General features: G+C 44.7%; 2 protein-coding genes across 4 annotated transcripts in view; one reads left to right on the top strand and one right to left on the bottom strand.

The window, feature by feature from the left end:
- The window catches only part of lrrc6 (leucine rich repeat containing 6), a 49,434-nt gene extending 48,486 nt beyond the window's left edge, over positions 1-948 (bottom strand). For all 3 annotated transcript variants that reach the window (XR_002875163.1, XM_023965680.1, XM_023965679.1), the window contains exon 1: positions 881-948. Coding sequence is in view for 2 of the 3 variants with exons in the window: in XM_023965680.1 (XP_023821448.1) it covers positions 881-890 (10 nt within the window). In the remaining variant the exon portion in view is untranslated. The remainder of the gene's footprint in view (positions 1-880) is intronic.
- Positions 949-1,665: 717 nt separating this feature from the next.
- On the top strand, positions 1,666-21,040 carry LOC101163766. Its single transcript, XM_023964924.1, has 15 exons — positions 1,666-2,151; positions 2,444-2,535; positions 2,712-2,835; positions 3,028-3,755; positions 5,086-5,643; positions 6,486-6,546; positions 7,981-8,859; positions 10,125-10,230; positions 11,128-11,179; positions 11,312-11,398; positions 11,450-11,572; positions 13,512-13,854; positions 19,962-20,050; positions 20,119-20,188; positions 20,277-21,040. The coding sequence occupies exons 1-15, from the start codon at positions 1,866-1,868 to the stop codon at positions 21,038-21,040; spliced, it is 4,362 nt and encodes a 1,453-aa protein (XP_023820692.1). The 5' UTR covers positions 1,666-1,865.
- Positions 21,041-21,922: the final 882 nt, after the last annotated feature.

Raw genomic sequence — 21,922 nt, forward strand, 5'->3', positions numbered from 1 at the left:
CACACTGATGGGCGAACACACTCAGCTGTCCAACACTGGCGCCAACCTTCCAGCCACTTCAACATATGGGCGGGCTACGTGGGAATCGAACCTAACCGATTGGAGGTCGCCCGCCCAACTGTGGCACCACGACTGCCAAATGTGTGTGTAAATATATATATATATAGAGAGAGAGAGAGAGAGAGAGAGAGAGAGAGAGAGAGATGTATACAGTGTGAGGATCTGACTTTTCAAAATAATAGTCACTGTTTAAGAGAGAGGTCTGTCAGTTCATCACTTCAGTTGTGAGACAAAAATGTAAAAAAGGGTTTGAGAAATCACACAGTGGGATTTTTAATGGATTTTAATTATTATTATCATATTTGAAAGGTTTTGTTAAAAAAGAAGAATTCAAAGAGTTGTATCTATAAACTTTGCTGAATGACTTATTCACCTAATTCAAAATGTAAGATAATTAATAAAAGTCATAAATAAATAAATAAATAAATAAATAAATAAATAAATAAATAAATAAATAAATAAATAAATAAATAAATAAATAAATAAATATAAAAACGGATCAATAGTTAAGAATAACGTAGACATTTTATTAATAACTGTTACATATTAAGGACAAGCTAATTGTTAAGAATATTTCTCGTTATTTAAGGTAAAATGCAAATATTAAAAGAAAACTGGCCTAACTTTCGATGTTTATAATTTAACCCTCGCACCAACATGCTATTGTTAATAAAGAAACCATAAAAAGCTATAATTAAACATAAAAAACACATATCTGCTTCCATTGGAAACTACATCAAAACACGGAAATATGTTAAAATAAAATAAAAAGATTTATTATTTAAGAATTTAGCTTTTTTCCCCCCTTTGAACAACTTACTATAAACCATTTCCCTGTCCGTTGTTGCTCGTTGTTATGGAAACGGAACATGCGCTGTGTTGGAAAACCGGAATTGAAAGAGCCTTCAGAATAAAATACCTGTTGAAAAATTATTTCACTTCAATCGGCTCAAGCTCATTAAGTAGGAAGTCGTTTCGATTATTTATTGACATGGACATTTTCTGTAGGTAACCTTGTGATCAGCTAGTATAAGGGAGACTCGAGGGTATTAAACTTACTTAAACTTTGTCGTCACTTTTTTCAATAGAAATGCAAATGGAAGAAAAATGAATAAATCTAAACAAAATGTTGGTATTTACAAGAAAATTCGAAATGGTTTATTTAAATTTCTTAAGGATAAAAACTTACACTGATGAGTCTTTATTAGTAGTATGTATCAAAACTTATAGAAGAGAAAACTTACAAACTTATAAACAACTAATTACGTTGGTTAAAAGATTATTTAGCAACAAAAAAGATTCATTAAAAACTTTAACACTAAAAAAGAGATTAAAACAAAACAAAAATAGTTTTAGAAGCAATTATTTATTTATAGTCTGTTTTTTATGTTTTTTTTTTTACCACATCGTGAGTGTATACCAATGCTTTACAATGAAGAACATTTGAAATTATCGGTGCAAAATGTTTGATTGCCACACAACAAAAAATATATTAACTTGGCAATCATTTCAATTTTCTGTCAAGCCAGAGGAAATCACTATTTGAGTTAGGGTCTGTCTACTAACTGACAGTTAGTGTAAAAGGTAAAATGAAGCACCACAGCAGAGCCTTCAAACTTTTATTGTGAAAATATTATTACGGAAGCGGATGAAGCTCGTGTGAACTGGGAAGGCAGCTGTCCGAACAGCGACGCTCCGTCGAAGCTTCGGTGTTCTCCGCCGGCAGGTGTACTGCGGCTCGGTCTGTAAACGGAAGCAGAGAGCGTTTCCCCCCGTGGATAAACAGAGGCGGACATTCCGCCGGAATGGCGACTTTCCGGGCATTTCACTCCCAGCTCCTGTCCATCATGGAGGCGCTGACCAAAGCGGCGGTGACGGAGATCTGCGAGCTGGTGGACGACAGCTACGCCGTGTTGCAGCTGGAGATCAGCCGCAGCCACAAAGAGAACGAGGCGCTGCGGATGAAGCTGGAGCTCATCGAGTCCATCATCGCTCGGAAGAACCGAGACGCTGCGATTTCGGGCGGCAGCCGGGCGGAGGAGGATGCGGAGGGCAGGCAGAGCGGCGGCAGTCGGCCGGAATTTAACCTCGGTGAGAAACAAATGCTGTTTTTCTCTTAATGGACGGAACCAGCGGGTTTCTGTCATCCGTCTCCTCTCGGTGGTGATGCGGCTGCGATATATTGGCGGAAGGATTCCCACCAAACCTAACTACAAAAAATAATTCGTTGCTTTGCACCTGTTGGGGATTTATGTTTTTTTTTTTATCAAGATATATGACTTTAACAATTTTTAAAAAATAAGTGGAACAATCAGACCTTCTAATTAAAAAGAAGTAAATAAATAAATAGTCCCACGTGAATTTCCTTTGGCTTCCTCTCCAGCTGGACCCGGCTCCTCCACGCAGCCCAAGCTGTCCACCCTCCCAGGATGTGGACAGGTTCCGGTTCTGGAGGAGAGTCCTGACAGAAGAGAGGTGAGAAGCAGCTGCTTCATCTCTGCTTCAGATTACAGCCAGGCCACATCAAAACACTAAAAAGTTCTGATTAAGTGGAATCAACAGATATTCAGTTATAATTGTTCATTTAAAAGTCTTCTGATGTCTGCTGACGGAGAGCCAACAACAGCCTTTGAATGATTTCATTTCCTCAGGATCCACTGACAGCTGCTGCAGAGGAGCCAATCAGCATGCAGCAGGGTGTTGTTGTCATCAAGGAAGATGGAGAGGCGAAGGAGGGAGACACAGTGGCAGGAGAGCTGCTTCTGAGCAGCGATGGTTGGTAACTGTTCACGGAAAAGATGCACTCATGATGGGATTGGGAGGAGGCTCTGCTTCCTCAAACATGCATGTCGTCATGGCAATGAATGCAGGAAAACTGTGATAGAATAACCATCACTTCCTGTGTTCCCAAAAATATTTTTGTCTGATCTGAAGGGGAAAGACTTGTTAATGTATTTTTGTCTGCAGGAACAGAGGCTGTACCATCAGGGGTGGATGACAGGGAAGCGGGGCCCTCTGGGGTAAAGGTCACAGATGTCGACTTGCGGCCCTGGGACCAGGATGGGGATGGACTGACAAGGCAGGCATCGCCCCCGGGTCCTGTTGAGGTTGCCGAAGGCAGCTCCACGGATGTTGGGTTTGAATTGGAGTCGGATGGCGAGACGCGGCAGCAGTTTCTGCTCGGCTCACGAAGGAGCCCAGCTTCACTTCCTGGCCCGTCTGAGCAGAACTGTGGATCGGCCCTCATTAGCTCCCTCCCATATGATTCTGAGATGGACCCCAGCTCCTCATGGACCAATCAGCGCTCCTCAAACCTTCTGCCTGTCACTCATAGGTCTTACCTAAAACCAGATCACCAAGGACCAGCGCTCCTGGGTCTCGGCAGGTCTAGACTCGACCCGCTGGACCTCAACAGGTACTGCAGGGACAGGCGCTTTGTCTGCAGCTACTGCGGGAAGTTCTTCACGTCCTCACGGAGTCTGGAGACACATGTGCGCGTTCACACCGGCGAGCGCCCTTACAGCTGTGCTCAGTGCGGGAAGCGCTTCACGCAGTCAGGCCACCTGAAGACGCACCAGAGCGTCCACACGGGCGAGCGGCCCTTCGCCTGCGAGCGGTGCGGGAAGAGGTTCGCTGGGAAGCAGAACCTGAGGATCCACCAGCAGAAACACCATGCGGCAGAACCGACAGGCCCGGTCTGAACCAACACAGAACCTCAGGGCTGACTGCAACATCAATTCAAAGACTAAACTTGGACTCTGATTGGTCAACCTTTTTGCAAATATGTCCGATTGGTGTCCCCAAAAAAAGTTTCCAAACACTTTCCAAAACTCAGTCGCACCAAATACATTTGTCAAAATTGTACTAAAATGAAATTATAACAGGTCAAGGACACAAATACTTTATTTATTTATTTATTTTTAAACAGAATAACTTGTCTTTGGACATTTTATTCCAAATTTACTGAACTTAAGTTGTAAATGCTAATTTTGCCACTGCAAGATAAGTTTAGTTCAAAATAAAGTGTTTTCCGCTATATATATATATATATATATATATATATATATATATATATATATATATATATATATATATATATATATAAGAGAGAGAGAGAGAGAAAGACATTCCATTTTTGTGAAATGTTTCTCATTAAATATCACTGTGTTCTTATTGCTTTTAACAAGTTCCTCAGATTCATTCATTTGTATTTTTATTGCAAAAATGAAAAATTGGAATTATTAATTTGTTTAACATGACTAATTAAACATGTATAAAATCAGCAAATTCAATAATAAACTTTTTGAAATCCTTTCCTGTGATATTTCATGTGGACGTTTACTTCTACTGAGTAACAGTCATTTCATATATTTATCATACTGAAAAACAAGATTTTTCTTGCAAATGTTTCCACAGTTTTTTATTTAAACTTTTTAGAACCTGTTAGTTTAAAACAACCTGCAACGTCAGAACAATTCAAAAAGGAAAAAAGACAAACAGACTAAGGTACCTTTACGAGGAGAGCAGACAGAGATCTACCCAGTAAACAATCTCTCTCCACTCCTGGCGCATATTCTGCTGCTCTTCCCTTTTATTAAGTTGTTTTGAGTTTTCCCTAATTTACATGTGCGCTGAGCTCTAAGGAGGGGAAATAGATAAAAACACAGCTGCAGTGCCATCAGAAAACATGAATTACGACATGTCTATCTCAGCCTTCTCACATCATCTTCAGACCTGCAAAGCCTTTTCTCACGGATAAACTAACACAGAGCGTCCTTCGATTCATTCTAAGCACAGCTAACAAGCTGCAGGAAGATACTGGAAAGATAAACGTTTTCTCCCACGGGTTTCACCTCCACCTTCCTGTGAAACAGAGTTGGACACAGACACTTCTGCAAACATGATTATATCACCTATATGTATTTGCATAAAAAGCAAATGTGAGATAACTTATATACATTATTCCAACAGAACCATTTCTAAATTGTTTTGGGGTCTTATTTTGAAAAATTCCGGATATGACATCAACAAGTCGGAATGACGCCTCCTTGTTTGTGGTCCATTAGAGGTCCAGAGCCGTCGTCTGTTGCTCGTCCGGCGTTTGTTTTAGCTTCACGCGGTTCGGCGGAAGGTTTTTCGGGTGAGTTGGGGTTCTGCTCGCGCGGTGGGATGTCTGTTTTAAGCAGCAGAGCCCTCCAGGAGCAGCTGGCCGTCATCATGGGGGCGCTGACCAAGGCGGCGGTGGCGGAGATCTGCGAGCTGGTGAACGAAGGCTACGCGGTGCTGCAGATGGAGATCAGCCGCAGCCATAAGGAGAACGAGGACCTGAAGAAAAAGCTGCAGCTCATCGAGTCCATCGTGGTCCGCGGGAGCAGCGGGCCGCGTGCGGCTGCGGAAGGAATGGAACCGGCGCCGTTCGCGGATAAGGTCCTGCGGCCGGATGCGTCGCCTCGAGAGCGGGATGGGTTCAGGGGGGCCGCCGCTGCTGCCTGCGGAGGTCATGGAGGAGCTGCCGGGGCGGAGCGGGAGCAGCCTGTAACACCGCGGACGGCACACCTGGCTGAACACGCTCACGCGGGACTGGTAAAGGTTTTTAAATACTTTTATTGAGTCCGTGGTAACAGAAATATTGTTCATCATAAACCATAAAAAATGTGAAAATTAAACCGTTATAGGACCGTTGTAGGTACACCGTCATAATAAGGTTATTCTTGTGAAATTACAGCAAAAAGTTTTCCACGTGGCCCTTCTGGGCTTCCATACCTTTTGGGTTCTTTTTTTCTCTATTCCTTTGTACGGAGCCTGACGAGTAAAAAAAAATAAAATAAAATGTAATTGGTTCCCACGAAGTAATTAATTCGTTCCCACGCTGTAGTAATCCGTTCCCACGAAACAATAATTCACGTGATAACTTATTATATACAGGGATGGGAGCAATATTTTGATTTACAGCAGAAACCTTCATATTTTTGTGTGTATCTCATGTCAATGCATTGATGTGTACATGTTTAGAGATCGGATTTATTTTCTAAAAGCTCTACTTAGCCTCCTTTCAAAGAGCAGATATTTAATGAAATTCCGTGTTTGTGGAGTTTGAGTTTTTGGAAAACAAGCGCCAAAAACTCCTCACTAGAATCATTTCATGCTTTTCTTCTCAGTGGCATCACTGCAGCAGGCAGAAAGACACTTTCTCTGGTTAATGACTCCATTGGGCGTAGAAACTGTGATGAAGTCATTCTCTCCTTTGCTTTGAAGAAATGGGTTAACTAATAACCAACAACCAAGATGGAAAAAGATCGAGCTGTTCTGATCAATCATTTTCAATTTTAGGATTGAAACAAAACATCTAACAGAGAAATCATTTGCTTTTTCGTCTCTTGAACTCACTGATCATGATGATGATGATGATTTTGTTGTGCCTGCAGCTTCCTGAAGTGGTGTTGATCAAAGACGAAGACTCTGACAGTAACGACACTGAGGATGAAGGTGAATGAAAGGGAGGCGGGAGGGGTGTAATCAGAGAAAACAGACCAAACTTTCCCATGTGAACATAAACGTGAATTTTTGTCTATAAAGACTCTCATTCATCCAGGTTGATTCCATCATAGTAGTAGGTTTAGGGGTTGTCATCTGGACTTAGTTTATTTTAAATTAGAAGACATTTCACCTCTTATCCAAGAGGCTTTGTCTTGTCTGAATTAGCTGGTAAAAGAGCTGGTATATATGCGCTCATGTGGGAGGAGTCAGACCTGAAACTGGATGGTATTGTCAACTTAGCCTACATGGTTTCAGGACGTTAATAGTCCTTTGTCCTCAGCTGGGGGTTGGGGAGCCAGTGACTCCCTCCCCAAACTGGTCATCTCTTATAGCTGTTAACGACCCAGCTGGAACTGGTTTGGTTTGTTTAGGTTTCAGAACACTGCCGTAGATGGATGGAAGAATATACCTGAGACCACCGTTCTTATTAAGAGAAGGTTTATCCTTCTTGACAAAAATGGCTTCTTTCACTCCTCGCTCGAACCATCCTTTCTCTCTGGCTGGAATTCTGACTTCACTGTCCTCGAACGAGTGGTTTGTGGCCTTCAGGTGGAGATGCACTGCAGACTCAGGTCCACTTGGGTTGGCTCTGCGATGTTGGTAAAGCTGCTTGTGTATACTGTTCATTGCAGTTCTCTTTGCAGTGGATAGAGTACACAACATTACTCTGTTTGTAGCTAGACATAGAAGTAAACATGAATTTACTTTTCAAACCTCTAACCAACTGTACAGCACAGTGGTTGAAGTGTTAGAATTTGAGCTCGTTCCAAAGCTTTTTTTTAAATCAGGGTGAACATGTGTGTTTAAGACGTCCACTGTTAGACATTTGTGGCGCACATAGATCATAGGAATGACTTTCTGTGGGATTTTTAATCCAGTTTGTCCTATAAAAAGATACATTTGATAAAAGTAACATGAATGAACCGGTGTTAAACGTTCCTGATGTCCTCAGGTGTTGATGGAAATGCAGACGTCTATGGGATTCCCTCTTTTAACAAAAACTGAAATCCATCTTTCCAAATCTAAAGAACAAAAAAGCATTCTGTTTTGTTTTAAAATATCCATCCTTAAAAAAAACCACAGAGATTTTATCATTAGAGGGAAAACATGTCTCCATTTTCGTCATTCATTTTCTTTTAGTCTGGATTTTGCTGTAAAATCCATCCATCCACGATATTTCTGTGGAGAATCATAGAGGTTCCTCGATTCTATCCCAGCTACCTCATGATGGAGGCGGAGCTTATTCCATCAAAAGCTAATCAAAAATTATTTTTCTGCTCAATAGTTTGGTGTCCAGACATTAATGCTGTGTGTGGATTTCTTGGTGTCCCTCTGGTCCATCTACCTGCTCTGACCCACATGGTCGATCGTTGTAAATTTCAGGTGACAGGGCGTCTGCTGAGAGGAGCGCAGCCAGAGGGGGCGCCACGTCGACCGCGATCAGCAGAAAGAGAAGACGCAGTTGCAGGACAGAGGATTCAGAAGAGCTGTCGGATCAGATGGACGTGATGTCATCACCCCCCGCGGCGCAGGCCAAGCTTCCAATTTACACTCTGGACGGGCCCACCGGCGGGCCGGGCTGCTCCTCTCAGCTGGTGGAGGGCGTCTCCGCGGACGGTGGCGAGTCCGTCTGTTCTTTCTCGTCTCAGATGTGTTTCAGCAGCAGCACTCTAATGGAAGCTCAATCCCCATCCAGCCGAGCGGAACTGGACCTGAGCGTGGATTCGGTGTGGTCCAAACAGCCTAAAGGCTCGGTGGCTTTTGGCACGTTTGTCCCGAATGACAGTGGTGACGCGTTCGGACTGAAGGTAGTCAGCATCTCTGGCTCCTCCCCCGCAGACGGCCAGCTGTCCGACAGCAGGAGTTCAGTGTTCGAGTGCGACGCCGGCGCTGTGAACTTAGGGCTCTACGGGGACCAGACGGGCCCGCCACAGCTCCTCGCCGGGCAGCCGGGCGCCGGTCTCCACAGGAAGCGCTTCATCTGCTCCATGTGCAACAAAACGTACGCCAGCGCGCAGAACCTGGAGGTCCACATGAGGATCCACACAGGCGAGCGGCCTTTCTCCTGCAGTCAGTGCGGCAAGAAGTTCACCCAGTCTGCACACCTGAAGTCGCACCAAAACGTTCACACCGGCGAGCGGCCGTACACCTGCAAGCTCTGCTCCAAGAGCTTCATGATCAAATACAGCCTGAAGCTGCACGCGAAGAAGTCCCACCCCAGCAGCTGGACCCCACCCGCCCAAACCGGCCAGACCTCTCTGTGAGCGTCACAAATGACTTTCTGTTCATTTTTTAAGTCACTCCAGAAAAAGTCAAACCTTTTATAGAATAACAGTTTGCAAACCAAGAAATAAACGTTTATAGTTTTGGTTTAAGACCATTTTTCTGCTTAAAAATACAAACAGATTTAGTAAAAGAAAAATTCAGCTGTTGGATAAGCGTGTAACTTTCAGAAGAGGGTTAAAAACTTGGCGTAAAACGATCAACAAAGAGAAACGGAAAGTTTGATGTTTACATTTTGTTCCCTGATCAAATAAAAAGACCCAAAGACCGTTTATGTGACTTACAACCATTGATTTAAATAGACTGGATTGAGTGACCCCTCCCCCCTCTCTGTCCAAACCCGCTGCCATAGATACGATGGCAAGCAGACCCAATCACTGTGTCCAGAGGATTTCTGGACACGGTGATTGAGGAAAAAAAGGCGCCAGAATTGACTTCATCTGGTTGGAGCCTGAAGGAAACCATTTGGTCGCACATTTGACGTCACACTCGCTCAGTCCAGTTCTCAGATACAGTCAATGGGTACAACCCAGACACAACAGGTTGTTCACTGTATTTTTGGCCCACACAAGCTTTATAAAGTTTTGAATGAAGAAAAAAACAAGTGAAATGTTCTAGCTTCAATCCAATACTACAATTCTGAAAGGCATTGAAAGAAAAGACGGAAACATTGAAAAATTCCCAAACCTAAATGGAATTCAGTTCACCTGTAATAGGTTTTAAGTTCACAGATCTGACATCCAACAAGTTTCATTTCCAGAACTAACCGTGGCTCAAATTCGGAAATCCAAAGATTCTTTGGGAATAGATGAACAAAAAGTCCTGAGGAGGAAAAGTTCAGGAAGCTGCTGGTTTGCAGCCTTCACTCTGGTTTTTTACACCGCCTACACCAAGCTTCTCCACGCAGCCCGTGACCTGACATGGGTAAAAAAGTAATTCATTAATTCCCACACAAAATACTTGGATTTACAGCAGATACCTTCTCATTTCTGTCTGTTTATATCTCATTATGCATGGAAGACACGGAGGATGTTTATGTACTTTAAAAAGCGTCATACACACTCGCACACACTTCATACAGCTGCTTTCTGCCGCTACTTCCATGTCTCTGTGACCCCGCAGTAATTCAAGAGGGGGAAAATAAAAACAAGAATCAAACTAGGGCATCTATTTATTATTGTCTTGATGAAAAAAAAAAAAAAAAGATTTAGGATGACTGAGCTTGCTGCTATGCCATACCGCAGCGGCTCTCTGTCGGCCGGCCAGACAGCTGCCTGGCATAGCGTGCTCCACTGTCGGAGATCACTATGCCGCTCCGGCGGCAGACAGCGGCTCTCTCAGCCGCCTGGAGTAGCGATCACCTCGCTATAGTCAATGGAAACATAAAAGATGGAATGGCAAAATGGATTTTAGTATTGCTTTAAACCAGTTATCTGATTTACAGTGAAGATTTAACCGTACTCTTGCCAATACACACAACTAGCTGGAGGTAAAGGTGTTTTTTTTTTTATTCAAGATGGCGGCCTCTTCCCGAGGTCAAAGGTCAGCAACACTTAAGTTGTAAACTTGAGTGTGCATTGCTTGAACAACAGTTTTTGTTTCCCATATTGTGGAAAAATGTCAAATTTACACTTTGCCACAAAATGCCTTCCAAACCGTAGGTCCTGTGGCCATCCCATAATAACTCTAACACTCCCATTGAATATAAATGTTTTGGTTTCCAAAGTCAAGTCAAAGTCAGCTTTCTTGTCAAATAAGCTGCATACACATGACATACAGCACAGATGAAATGACTTTCCTCTCGCCCCACAGTGCAAGCAGCTTAGAAAATAATAAAATAACAATTACAAGAATAATAACAGCAATGTAAATAGTGCAAAAGAGCAATGAGATGGTTAAAGTGACAGTTTAAAGAGAAGAGTAAGCAGAGGAGTCAGTGATGGCAGTCTTTGGTGAAGATGATGTTCTGATGCAGGTGTGAACGTATTTCAGTATAAGTTTCTAGCAGGGAGTGGAGGGGCCAGAGGGGGGAGGGCAGGGAGGGAGTTGAGTTTCCTTATTGCCTGATGGAGGAAACTGTCCGTGAGTCTGCTGGTTCTGGCCTGGTGGCAGCAGGAGGAAGTGACTCTGGGATGGGTGTGAGGGGTCCCATGCAATCCTGACGGCTTGGCGGGAATGATAAATGTCCCAGAGGCCAGTGACAGGGACACCAACGATCTTCTCAGCTGTTTTCACAATGTGCTGCAGAGTCTTCCGGCAGAACGCGTTGCAGGCTCCGTACCACACGGTGATGCAGCTGGTCAGGATGGCGCCCCTGTAAAAGGTCTGCATGATGGGGGGTTGAAGCTCTGGCCCTCTTCAGTTTGCGGAGGAAGTACAGGCGTTGTTGGGATTTCTTGGCCAGTGATGCAGTGTTGTGGTTCCAAGACAGGTCGTCGGAGATGTACACCCCCAGGAATTTGGTGCAGCTCACCCTTTCCACAGCAGCACCATTGACGATCAGTGGAGCGGGCTGGGTGTGAGTTCTTCTGAAGTCCACAACCATCTCCTTTGTCTTCTCCACTTTCAGGTGGAGATTGTTGTCTTTGCACCACAGAGCCAGCCTGTTCACCTCACTCCTGTAGGGGGTCTCGTCGTCGTTGTTGTTGATGAGACCCACCACTGTTGTCTCATCCGCAAACTTGATGAAGAGGTTGGAGCTTGATGTTGGGGTGCAGTTGTGAGTCAGCAGAGTGAAGAGAAGGGGGCTCAGCACACAGCCTTGGGGGACCCCTGTGTTCATTGTGATGGTGCTGGAGGTGTTGTTGCCGACACAAACTGCCTGTGGTCTCCCTGTCAGAAATTCCAGTTGCACAGGGAGGTGCTGAGCCCAAGTTGGTCCAACTTGTGGATGTTTCATTTCGTTTCTGGATTTCAAAATAATCTTTTTGAGCCCCATAAGAGATTTTGGCCACATTCATTTTTTTTTTGACGGTTTCGTCTGCTGTGATGTCGTCATTTTTTTATTTTGAGATAGAAAGACACTTCTAAAGGAAATCCCATCCAGTTAAGTTTAACTTTTCAGAATAAAACAACAAATATTAAAGTGAGTCATTCTGCTTTTTCTGAAAGATTTTGGTTTCATGTTTTTCCAAGGACTTGAATTTATCTTCTCTTTTCCTTGTGATGATTTCAAGTTTAAAAGCTGAATAATAGCCTTCACTGGTTTGTGTTATTTTTACAATTCTGGACTTATTTAAATATCTTATAGAAATAAAAACGATGGACATGTTTCATCTTCAGATTGAGATCATCTGTGGGTTTCAACGCTGAGACTGTCTCTCATGTTTTTTTTTTGTTTTTAACAATAAAGACTTCTTGGCCTTTTAGCTGCTTCTTTTTGGGGTCGCCATAGTGAATCATCTGCCTCCATGTACTGTTCTCTCCATCCTCAAGCTCCCTACGTCTGTGACGCTCCTGTGTAACAAGTCCACGCCTGACATTTCCACACTCCTAAATGCTCCACAGTCAGCCGTCAGTGGCATCATAACAAAGAGGGAAGGACAGCAGGTCGGATGAATGTGGCGGCTTTGAAATGACACCTGTCTGCTTTAGGCTAGGTGTAAACATGGAGAACCATAAGCGAGCTGGACTGAGTGACTCCTCCCCCCTCACATTCCAAACAGGAAGAACCCACCAGCTCCAAAAGGTCAAATTCCCATAGACGTCTATGGAGAAATAAACAGCTATTACTCAGTCATTCTACTGGTCAGGATCATTCTTGCTCTGATACCTTTTTTTTAACATATTCTTGCTAATCTTAATATTCTTTTCATGACATTTTTTCTTTATTGCGAGCCAGGGTATTAAAATTATATACTGGCCAATCAGATGCCTTAGTAAAAGTAGGTGGTGCTCGCTGGCCCCCACCTTGAACATCCAAAACATTTGATTAACAGATTCTCCTGAGAGCACCGTTTGGGAGTAGGGGCCATAAAAACGTTGATTCAGACCGACGCGGACCAATAACCATTTGCTGACATCGTCTGGCTCCAAATGGCAGCGTCCGTGCTGCGGGAAAATGGCGACTGAATAGACTTCATTTTCTTGGAGCCGTAAGTAAGCCATTTTCTATGGGTGACGTCACACTCGCTCAGTCCACTACTCTATACAGGTAATGCTGCAAAGGTTTGTGGAGGGAGTAGTATGGTGTGGGTTGATTTATTATTTTTTACAGGGGCTGGGCTTGGTCCCCTAGATTCAATAAAAAAAATAAAATTAAAAGAATGAGTGAAAGCTTCAGCAGACCAAAGGTTTTCTGTAATTTCATGCTGAAATCTGGGATAGCTACTTCCTGTTCCAACTTGAGTACAAATCATAGCGAACCAGTTTGGTCTGGAAAAAAAGACCTGCAGAGTCCTGACAGTGAAAACTAAAACAGTCTGTTCAACTCCAGAGTCTGAGCTTCTAGTTGCACACCCAAATAATTCATACAGTGCATATTTCTTTTGGTATCTACATATCTTTAAAAAAAAAAAAAGCTATGCGCATGCGTGTTAGCTACTGTCCGCTCAGCGTCTGCGAAACGTCACTTCCGTTAGTTCCGAAGCCGAACGACATCCACGACATCGGCGCTTCCCAATTTTCTTTAGATTCGAGGCACGCGCTGGTCCGAAATGTCCCCGCGCGAGTCCTTCCACGCGCAGCTAGCCTCTATCATGGAGGTCCTGGCTAACGCGGCGGTGGCGGAGATCTGCGAGCTCGTGGACGGCGGGTACGCGCTGCTGCAGCTGGAGATCACGCGGAGCCGCAAAGAGAACGACGCTCTGCGGAGAAAGCTGCGCCTGGCGGAGCTGCGGGCCGCGCGCGCCACCGCGCTCAGAGCAGCCGTTAGTGGCGGCACGCTACTGCAGGCGAGCGCGCCCCCGCGAGTTCACGTGCTCACAAACCAGGAGCCCAGGAGGCGCGTGGCACCGCCAGGAAACATCTGTACAGGTGAACATTACTTTTATGAAGAAAGAACCGTTCATGGACCACTTGGAATGTGGGAAATCTGAGTGTTGCACTCCGGTAACTTTAAGATTTCAATAAAAAATGTAAACATTAAAGACAAGTTGTAACAAATCATTGTAATACTTCCGTATTATTTAGGGTATTCAGGGACTACAAGAGGCTTCTTCGTCAGACAACTCTTTTCCTTTTATTTATTTCCGTCACACGTCACATACGTCATCAACTTACGTCGGTGCGTGGAACAACACCGGATGTTACATCCCCCTTGTTTTTAAAAAAAAAAAACTTCAGTATAGTTGTCAAACTGACGAGACTGTGTAAACCATACTAAACCAGAAAGCAATCAGACTCAGCAATAAAACTTATGGAGCAAATTCAAATCCCGTTTGGATGAACTATTAAACCAATGTTTTTTTTTCCTTTTAGTTTTTACAAGGTTTAAAATAACACATTTGGTAACAAGGTTTCAGTCTAAAGAATACGACTGATTTGATTACAGATCTAGAACAACCCTAGGTCTCACTATGCGACCTGATCTGGTAGAAACCAGTTGTGATGTTTCTTCTGGTTCTAACGGGTCTGCGTTAGGATGTTGCAAACACTCTGTTTCGGTGCTCGCAGGTTTGATTGGGTCAGATGCATTTTTTTTCAGGATTAGGTTCTTGTGTCTGTAGAAGGTGACGTCGGTTTCTCCTCAGCATCTGGCCTTCATCAGTGACAATGTTGTAAGATCTTTGTGTGGGTGCTGGTCCAATGACAGTTGCAGGCTTCCATGTCCCAGATGGAAGTTGGAATCGAATTGTAGATCCTTGGGACAGAGCAGGCAGCGCTCTGGCACTTCTGTCATAGTATTGCTTCTGCCGGCTTTGACATAATTGTCGTCTGCTCTGGAATGTGCAGCGAGGCGAAAGGACCGGCTGCAGCTGCTTCTCCGTAGCTGGTAACACAGAGTGTAAGCGACGACTCATCAATAACTGGGCTGGTGACTTCAGACCATCCACTGGTGTGTTCCTGTACTCCAGTAGACTCAGGTACGGGTCAACTCTTTGAGCATGAGCTTTATCCATGAGAGCTTTGGCAGTCTGCACTGTCTTTTCAGCAAGTCCATTGCTCTGTGGGTACAATGGGCTGCTCGTGATGTGTTCAAAGTCCCATGAATGTGCAAAGTTTTTGAACTCCTGTGAGCTGTAACAGGGTCCGTTATCACTGATGACAGTCTGGGGCACACCAAACCTGGCAAACATAGCTTTGAGCTTTGTAATCACTGCGGCTGATGTAAGACTGACAATTTTCTCTACTTCAAAGTATCTACTGTAGTAGTCAACGGCTACTATGTAGTCACGGCTGTTCCACGTGAACAGGTCTGTGGCTATTACTTGCCAAGGTCTCTCTGGGATAGGATGGGATATCATTGGTTCTCTCTGGTGTGAGTGACGCCTCTCTAGACAGATGCTGCAAGATCCAACCAGCGTTTCTATTTGTTTTCCCATCCCGGGCCAGAACAGAACATCTCTCGCTCTCTGCTTGGATTTTTCAATCCCAAGGTGTCCGGTATGTATGCGTGACAACATGTCTGTCCTGAGCGAGTGAGGGATGATTATCTTTTCGCCCTTCAGCAAGATGCCATCTACCTCAGATATCTCATGTCTGTGGTTCCAGTATTCAGCGACGGTGGTTGGGCACCTTTTGCGCGAATCTGGCCAACCTGATTGGATCATCTGCTTCAATCTTGACAGCTGCTCATCCTGTGCGGTGGCTGCTCTGATTTCTGCCATTTTTCTGTCACTCACAGGAGCATTACAGATTACACTGTGAATCTGAAAGTCCATTCCTTCACACAATGTCTGGCTGTCACACTCAATAGGTTTCCTGGACAGCGTGTCGGCGACGGGGATGTGTTTTCCTGGCTTGTGTTGGATGTCAATGTTATACCTTTGAAGCTGCAATATCATGCGCTGGAGTCGAGGTGGTGCGGCGACAAGTGGTTTGCGCATTATGGATTCCAAAGGCTTGTGGTCTGACTCGACAACTACCTGCCTCCCATACAGGTACTGGTGGAAACGCTTACACCCAAAGAGCACTGCAAACAGTTCTTTCTCTATTTGGGCATAGTTTTTCTCAGTGTCATTCAGTGCTTTGGATGCGTATGCTATTGGCCTTTCGTCCTGCAGCAAAACCGCTCCTAGGCCACATTGGGATGCATCCACCTGCAATTTCACATCCTTGGTACAGTCAAAGTACGCTAGTACAGGACCTGGTTCCTGTGTCAGCAGGTCTTTTACACGCTGAAAAGCAACGTCATGATTAGAGTCCCACACAAACTCACTGTTCTCCTTTAGTAGCTGACGTAGTGGGTCTGTTGCTTCTGAAAGTCTGGGTGCAAACTTTGAGAGGTAAGTTACCATGCCCAATATGGTCTCCAACTCAGATTTGTTGCTGGGAGGTGGCATTTCTTTGATGGCTTTGACTTTATTAGGATCGGGCTGGATCCCGTCCCGTGTTAGTTTGTGTCCAAAATAGCTCACCTCAGGCACGCAGATGATGCTTTTGTCCTTATTCAGTTTTATGCCCTTTTCTCTGGTTCTCTCTAGTACTGCACGCAGGTTCCTGTTGTGTTCCTCTTCCGTGCGGCCGTACACCAGGATGTCATCCACAATGGCGGAAACGCCTGAGAGCCCTTCATATGCTTCATCAACTCTCCGCTGGAACTCATCTTGAGCTGAAACTATTCCAAATGGAAGTCTTTTGAACCGGTATCTTCCATAGATGGTATTGAAGGTGGTCAACATGGATGATTCCTCACTGAGTTTTATCGCCCAGTATCCAGATCTGGCATCCAGTACGCTGAAGTACTGTGCACCCGCGAGCCTCGGTGTGATGTCATCCAACGTAGGCAGGGGGTAATGGGGTCTTTGGATGGCTTTGTTCAGTGGGCGAGGGTCTAGACACACCCTAAGTTTCTTGGTTTTGGGTTTTTCCACTACCACTAGGGCATTTACCCATTCTGTTGGCTCTGTCACCTTCTGTATTATGTCTGTATTTTCCATAGCATCGAGCTCAGCTTTAAGTTGGTCTCGCAGGGCATGCGGGATCCGGCGGGGGGGGCATACCACTGGGACAGCTGAAGGTTTTAGCTGAAACTTACATTCTCCAGGGAATAGACCAACGCCGTCAAAAACATCAGGAAACTCCTCCAGGATGTTTGTGCCTCTCCTGGGTTCTGCAGAAACGACATGTATTAGTCTGACTATGTCGAGGTCCAGACAAGCACGCATGCCTAGGACAGGGGGAGCCTTTTCGCATATTATGGTGAAATCCAGAGGAATGATCTTTTCTTTGTGTCTGCATGTCAGCCTGCAGACTCCTTCTGTTTTCAGTGAATGCCCACCAAATGCAGTGAGGTTGCTGTCTGCTGGGCGTAAAGCGACACTCCCGAACGTCTGGTGAAATATTTTGGCTGGTATGATGTTAGCCTGAGCACCAGTGTCCACTTTAAAACTCAATCTGTGTCTCTGTTTTCCTAGCTCAATTTCAGCATAGGCTTGTTCTTTGTCTGTGTCTTTGTAACATGAAGTAACAGAATCAACGAACAGTTCTGGTTGCTGCTCATCATCCATGACAGTATGCACCTTTCTGGGCTTGTATTTAGTATTTTTAGGCTGTCTTTGCGTTCTGCACATCTTAGCGAAGTGGTTAAATTTCTTGCAATTGTTGCACTGGCGTCCCTTTGCTGGACAGTCCTCCATGCGGCTGTGTTGTTTTCCACATGCTCCACATTCTGTGTTTGGAGCCGTCACATTGCTATTATAGGTTTTGAATCTGTGGTAGGACGAGCTTGGCTTATGTGGTTTTTGGCTTATTGCATGAGCAGACTGAGAAGAAATATTGGAGGTGGCACCTGCCATTACTTTTAGTTGCTGCTGAGACAGCTCATGTGATTTAACGATGTCGATCGCTTTTTCTAGAGTCAGATCGGGGCCTTGACACAGCAGTTTTTCCCGAACTCGTGGTGAGTTGGTTGCAAACACAATTCTGTCTCTGATCATCTCATCGCTGTTTTGGTAATTACAGTCTTTAACCAGGAGCCTTAAATCCGTTAAAAACTGATCAAAACTTTCACATTCTCCCTGTATCTTCTCATGGAATTTATAGCGTGCAAAGATTGGGTTTGCTTTGGGCGTGACATATTCCTCAAATCTATCAAAATAAGTTCTCAGTACCTTTCTTTGATCAGCTGTGAGAGTCCACGTGCTGTATACATCTCTGCCTTTCTCCCCAATCCACAACAACAGGTAGCTGCATTTCTCCTCCTGAGATTTATTACGCAGCGGGCCCGAGAACATGAGCTCCACGTGCTGGCGGAATTTTCTCCAAGCGTCAGGTAAATTGGTGGAATCCCAATCCATTCGCGGCATCGGTACGCCGGCGCTTTCCATCGTCAATCGTCAGGTCGATGTGGGCACGCTCCGTTCTGACACCATGTAATACTTCCGTATTATTTAGGGTATTCAGGGACTACAAGAGGCTTCTTCGTCAGACAACTCTTTTCCTTTTATTTATTTCCGTCACACGTCACATACGTCATCAACTTGCGTCGGTGCGTGGAACAACACCGGATGTTACAATCATAATTATTGGATAAATAGATATTTACCTTTTGAACCAATTTTGACATGTGTCAACAATAATTTCCAGAATCGATTAGATTCACTAGAATCTAGATAGATTTGATCCACGATGTCTTGCTTCTTTCAATCCACTCGATTGAATTTTCAATTTACAAGGTTCCACATTTAGACATATTTGTGAAGAAATACAATAATAAAGCTTGGATCAATTCAGATGGTTGAATCAGTTTTATCAACCCAGCCAGAGAGATGTGCAGATGTGGAAACAAAAACATCTGCAGATTCTACACGTGTGAAGAACATTTGAAATCCAACTTTATTTGATTTTGAACATACAATTATTTCAACGGCCCAAAAACAAATGTGGAAATCCCATTGCATGATTTCTTTTAGAAAATAATTTGTGTGCTACTGCTGCAAATGGAACATGTATTAGAAAATGGGAGAAGCTGAACATGACGGTCAATCTCCTTCAGACTGGGGCTCCATGCAAGATCTGACCTCATGGGGTTTCAGTGATCTTAAGAAAGGTGAGACTCAGCCCAGAACCACACAGCTGGAGATGGTCAATGCCCGTTATAGAGCTGGGACCACCGTTTCTGCTGTTACTGTTGGTAATACACTAAGACATTGTTTGAAATCATGCTTGGCACGGAAGGTTCCCCTGCTTAAATGTCCAGGCACGTGTAAAGTTTGCCATTGACCATTTGGATGATCCAGAGGAGTCATGGGAGAAAGTCATGTGATCAGATGAGACCAAAATATAACTTTATGGTCTTAATTTATTCCTCTCACCGTGTTTGGAATAAGAAGAATGATGAGGACCATCCCAAGAACACCATCCCTACTGTGAAGCATGGGAAGCTAGCATCATGCTATGGGGGGGTTTTCTGCACGTGGGATTGTATTAAAGAGAGGATGACCGAGGCCATGTACTGCAAGATTTTGGGCAACAACCTCCTTCCTTCAGTTACAGCATTGAAGATGAGTGGTGGCTGGTTTTTCCAACATGACAAGGACCTGAAGCACAGCTAAGATGACCAAGGAGCAGCTCCGGAAGAAGCACATCAAGGTTCTGTAGGCGCCTAGAAACGTCTCCAGACCTGGTTCCAATAGAAAATCTATGGAGGGAGCTCAAACTCTGTGTTTCTCAGTGACGGTCCAAAAACCTGACTGATGTGGAGGAGTGGACCAAAATCCCTCCTGCAGTGTGTGCAAACCTGGTGAAAAGCTACAGGAAACCTTTGACCTGTGTAATAGCAAACAGAGGCTGTAGTCCCGAATACTGAGGTGTTCAAATACTTATTTGCTGCCGTAGCATACAAATAAATAACTTAAAAAGTCATGCAACGTGATACCTAGATTCTGTTAGGTAATGTCTCTCACAGTGGACACCTGAATGAAAAAAAAAGAAAGTGTTGATTTCTGGAATTTCACGTCCTCTCTCACCTCTCGTGTCAGAGCCGGCGCCCTCCTGGTTGTCCGGTCAGGGAACGCCGGTCCGCGGAGACCCGAGTCCTCCGTCGACGCGGGAGAGCACGCAGCAGATGGTGAGTACAGGAGGAAGAGGAGCAGCCTTTGTACTGCCTGCTGCAGCCTTCATCTTCTCTGACTTCAGCCCACAGGGGAATCCGCCGTGGTGATCAAAGAGGAGGACAAGGAGTCCTGGTCGCCCTCGGAGGCGGAGGGTGAGGAAGACTCACGCTTCAGCCGTTGGTGCAACATCGGTTGCGGCAGACGGGAAGTTTGACGTTCTGGTGTGCTTTTGGTCTGCAGATGGTTTTTGCCGCATTGTGGAAGTACGGACGCTGAAGGAAAAAGCTCCCGGCCCGTTCAGCAGACAGGAAGCGGCGGACGCCGGCGCCGTCAGCTCCACCTCCTCCTCCACCCAGAACAGCCTGAACTGCAGTCAGAGGCTGGAAGCTGGCGCTTATGACTGTCTGATGTTTGAGTCAGAGCGTGGTTCCATTACCCAGAATCCCCCGGGTTCTTATCCTGGCTGCCCGTCTGAATCGGAGCGCAGTGGGAATTTCCTCTGCCAACAGCAGAGGGCGCCACCACCTGTAGAAAAGCTTCCTGTGCAGATGGGGGCGGGTGGAGGTCCGAGCGTGTTCCCGAGGAGGGAAGCGTGGGGGCTCCAGGACAGCGGGGGGAACCAGGACGACGCTGCAGGCCGCGCCTTCATCTGCAGCCGCTGCGGGAAAAGCCTGGCGTGCCTGAAGAACCTGAAGACCCACATGCGGGTGCACACGGGCGAGAAGCCGTTCGCCTGCACGCTCTGCGGGAAACGCTTCTCTGACTCCAGCAACCTGAAACGCCACCACAGCGTGCACACCGGCGAGAAGCGCTACAGCTGCACGCACTGCGGCAAACGCTTCGCGCAGTCAGGATCGCTGAAGGTCCACATGAGCGTGCACAGCGACTGCAAACAGTTCAAGTGTCTGCACTGCAGCAAGACCTTCATCTCCAGCACGCACCTGCGGCGCCACATCAGCCTCCACACCACAGAGAAGCGGCTCGCTGCCGCCACATCGCCCTGACAGGACCACCTTCAGGGTCTCTGATCTCTGATGCCTTTTTTACCCATAATTCAAAGTGATATTCAATTCTCCATTGAAAATTTTATTTTTGTATTTGCAATTTAGAATTCAGTGTGAAAAAATGAAATTCGATCTTACAGTTAAGAAAGAAAGAAAAAGATAATCTGTTGTATTTTAACCCCTGTGCTATCCTAGGCACTTTAACGTTGGGGGTTGGGTCATCTAGACCCACTAGACAGTGCTCTGAACCTTTTTTCTTCAATGATTTGTGATCTTCACTGGTGTCCATGGATTACATGAAATCTTTCCACCTTTATCCACCTTTGTCACGGTAGGGAGAAAACATCAATGTAAGGGTGGGGTCATCTGGACCCCATTGGATAGCACAAAGGTTAAATGGTCAGGGTCTTTTAGTGTCATAATTCAAATAAAAATGCATTTTGCACTTTTTAAGTTACTGTAATATAAAAAATGATAAATAAACTGCATTTAAAACAAAGAGCTAATTGCGTTTGAATTCTAAGTATCAGAACACAATTGCAGCACAAAGTTTAAGGCAGATTTTTCTTAACACTGTGTAAATAAAGTTGTGTTGATGTGTAAAATATTTGTGGGAGAGCTAAATTCAGCTAAAAGTTTTATAGACGTTTGGAAAAGAATTTTGAAAATGTATAAAAATGATTTTTGAAAAATCGTGTGAAAAATGTGTTGTGTTTGCAATACATTGTAAACTTATCATTAATAAATAATTTGTTTTAAAAACTGGAAAAAAAAGTCAAAACCTAATTAAGAAGGTAAACTGTTTTTTTAAATGTCCAAATAGTTACGCCTTAATGTTAAACTAGGCTCAAATTTAAAATTAGGGGGAAAAGTTGAAATTCC

Source organism: Oryzias latipes, chromosome 17 (assembly GCF_002234675.1).
Source record: "Oryzias latipes chromosome 17, ASM223467v1".
In the NCBI taxonomy this organism is placed as follows: domain Eukaryota; kingdom Metazoa; phylum Chordata; class Actinopteri; order Beloniformes; family Adrianichthyidae; genus Oryzias; species Oryzias latipes.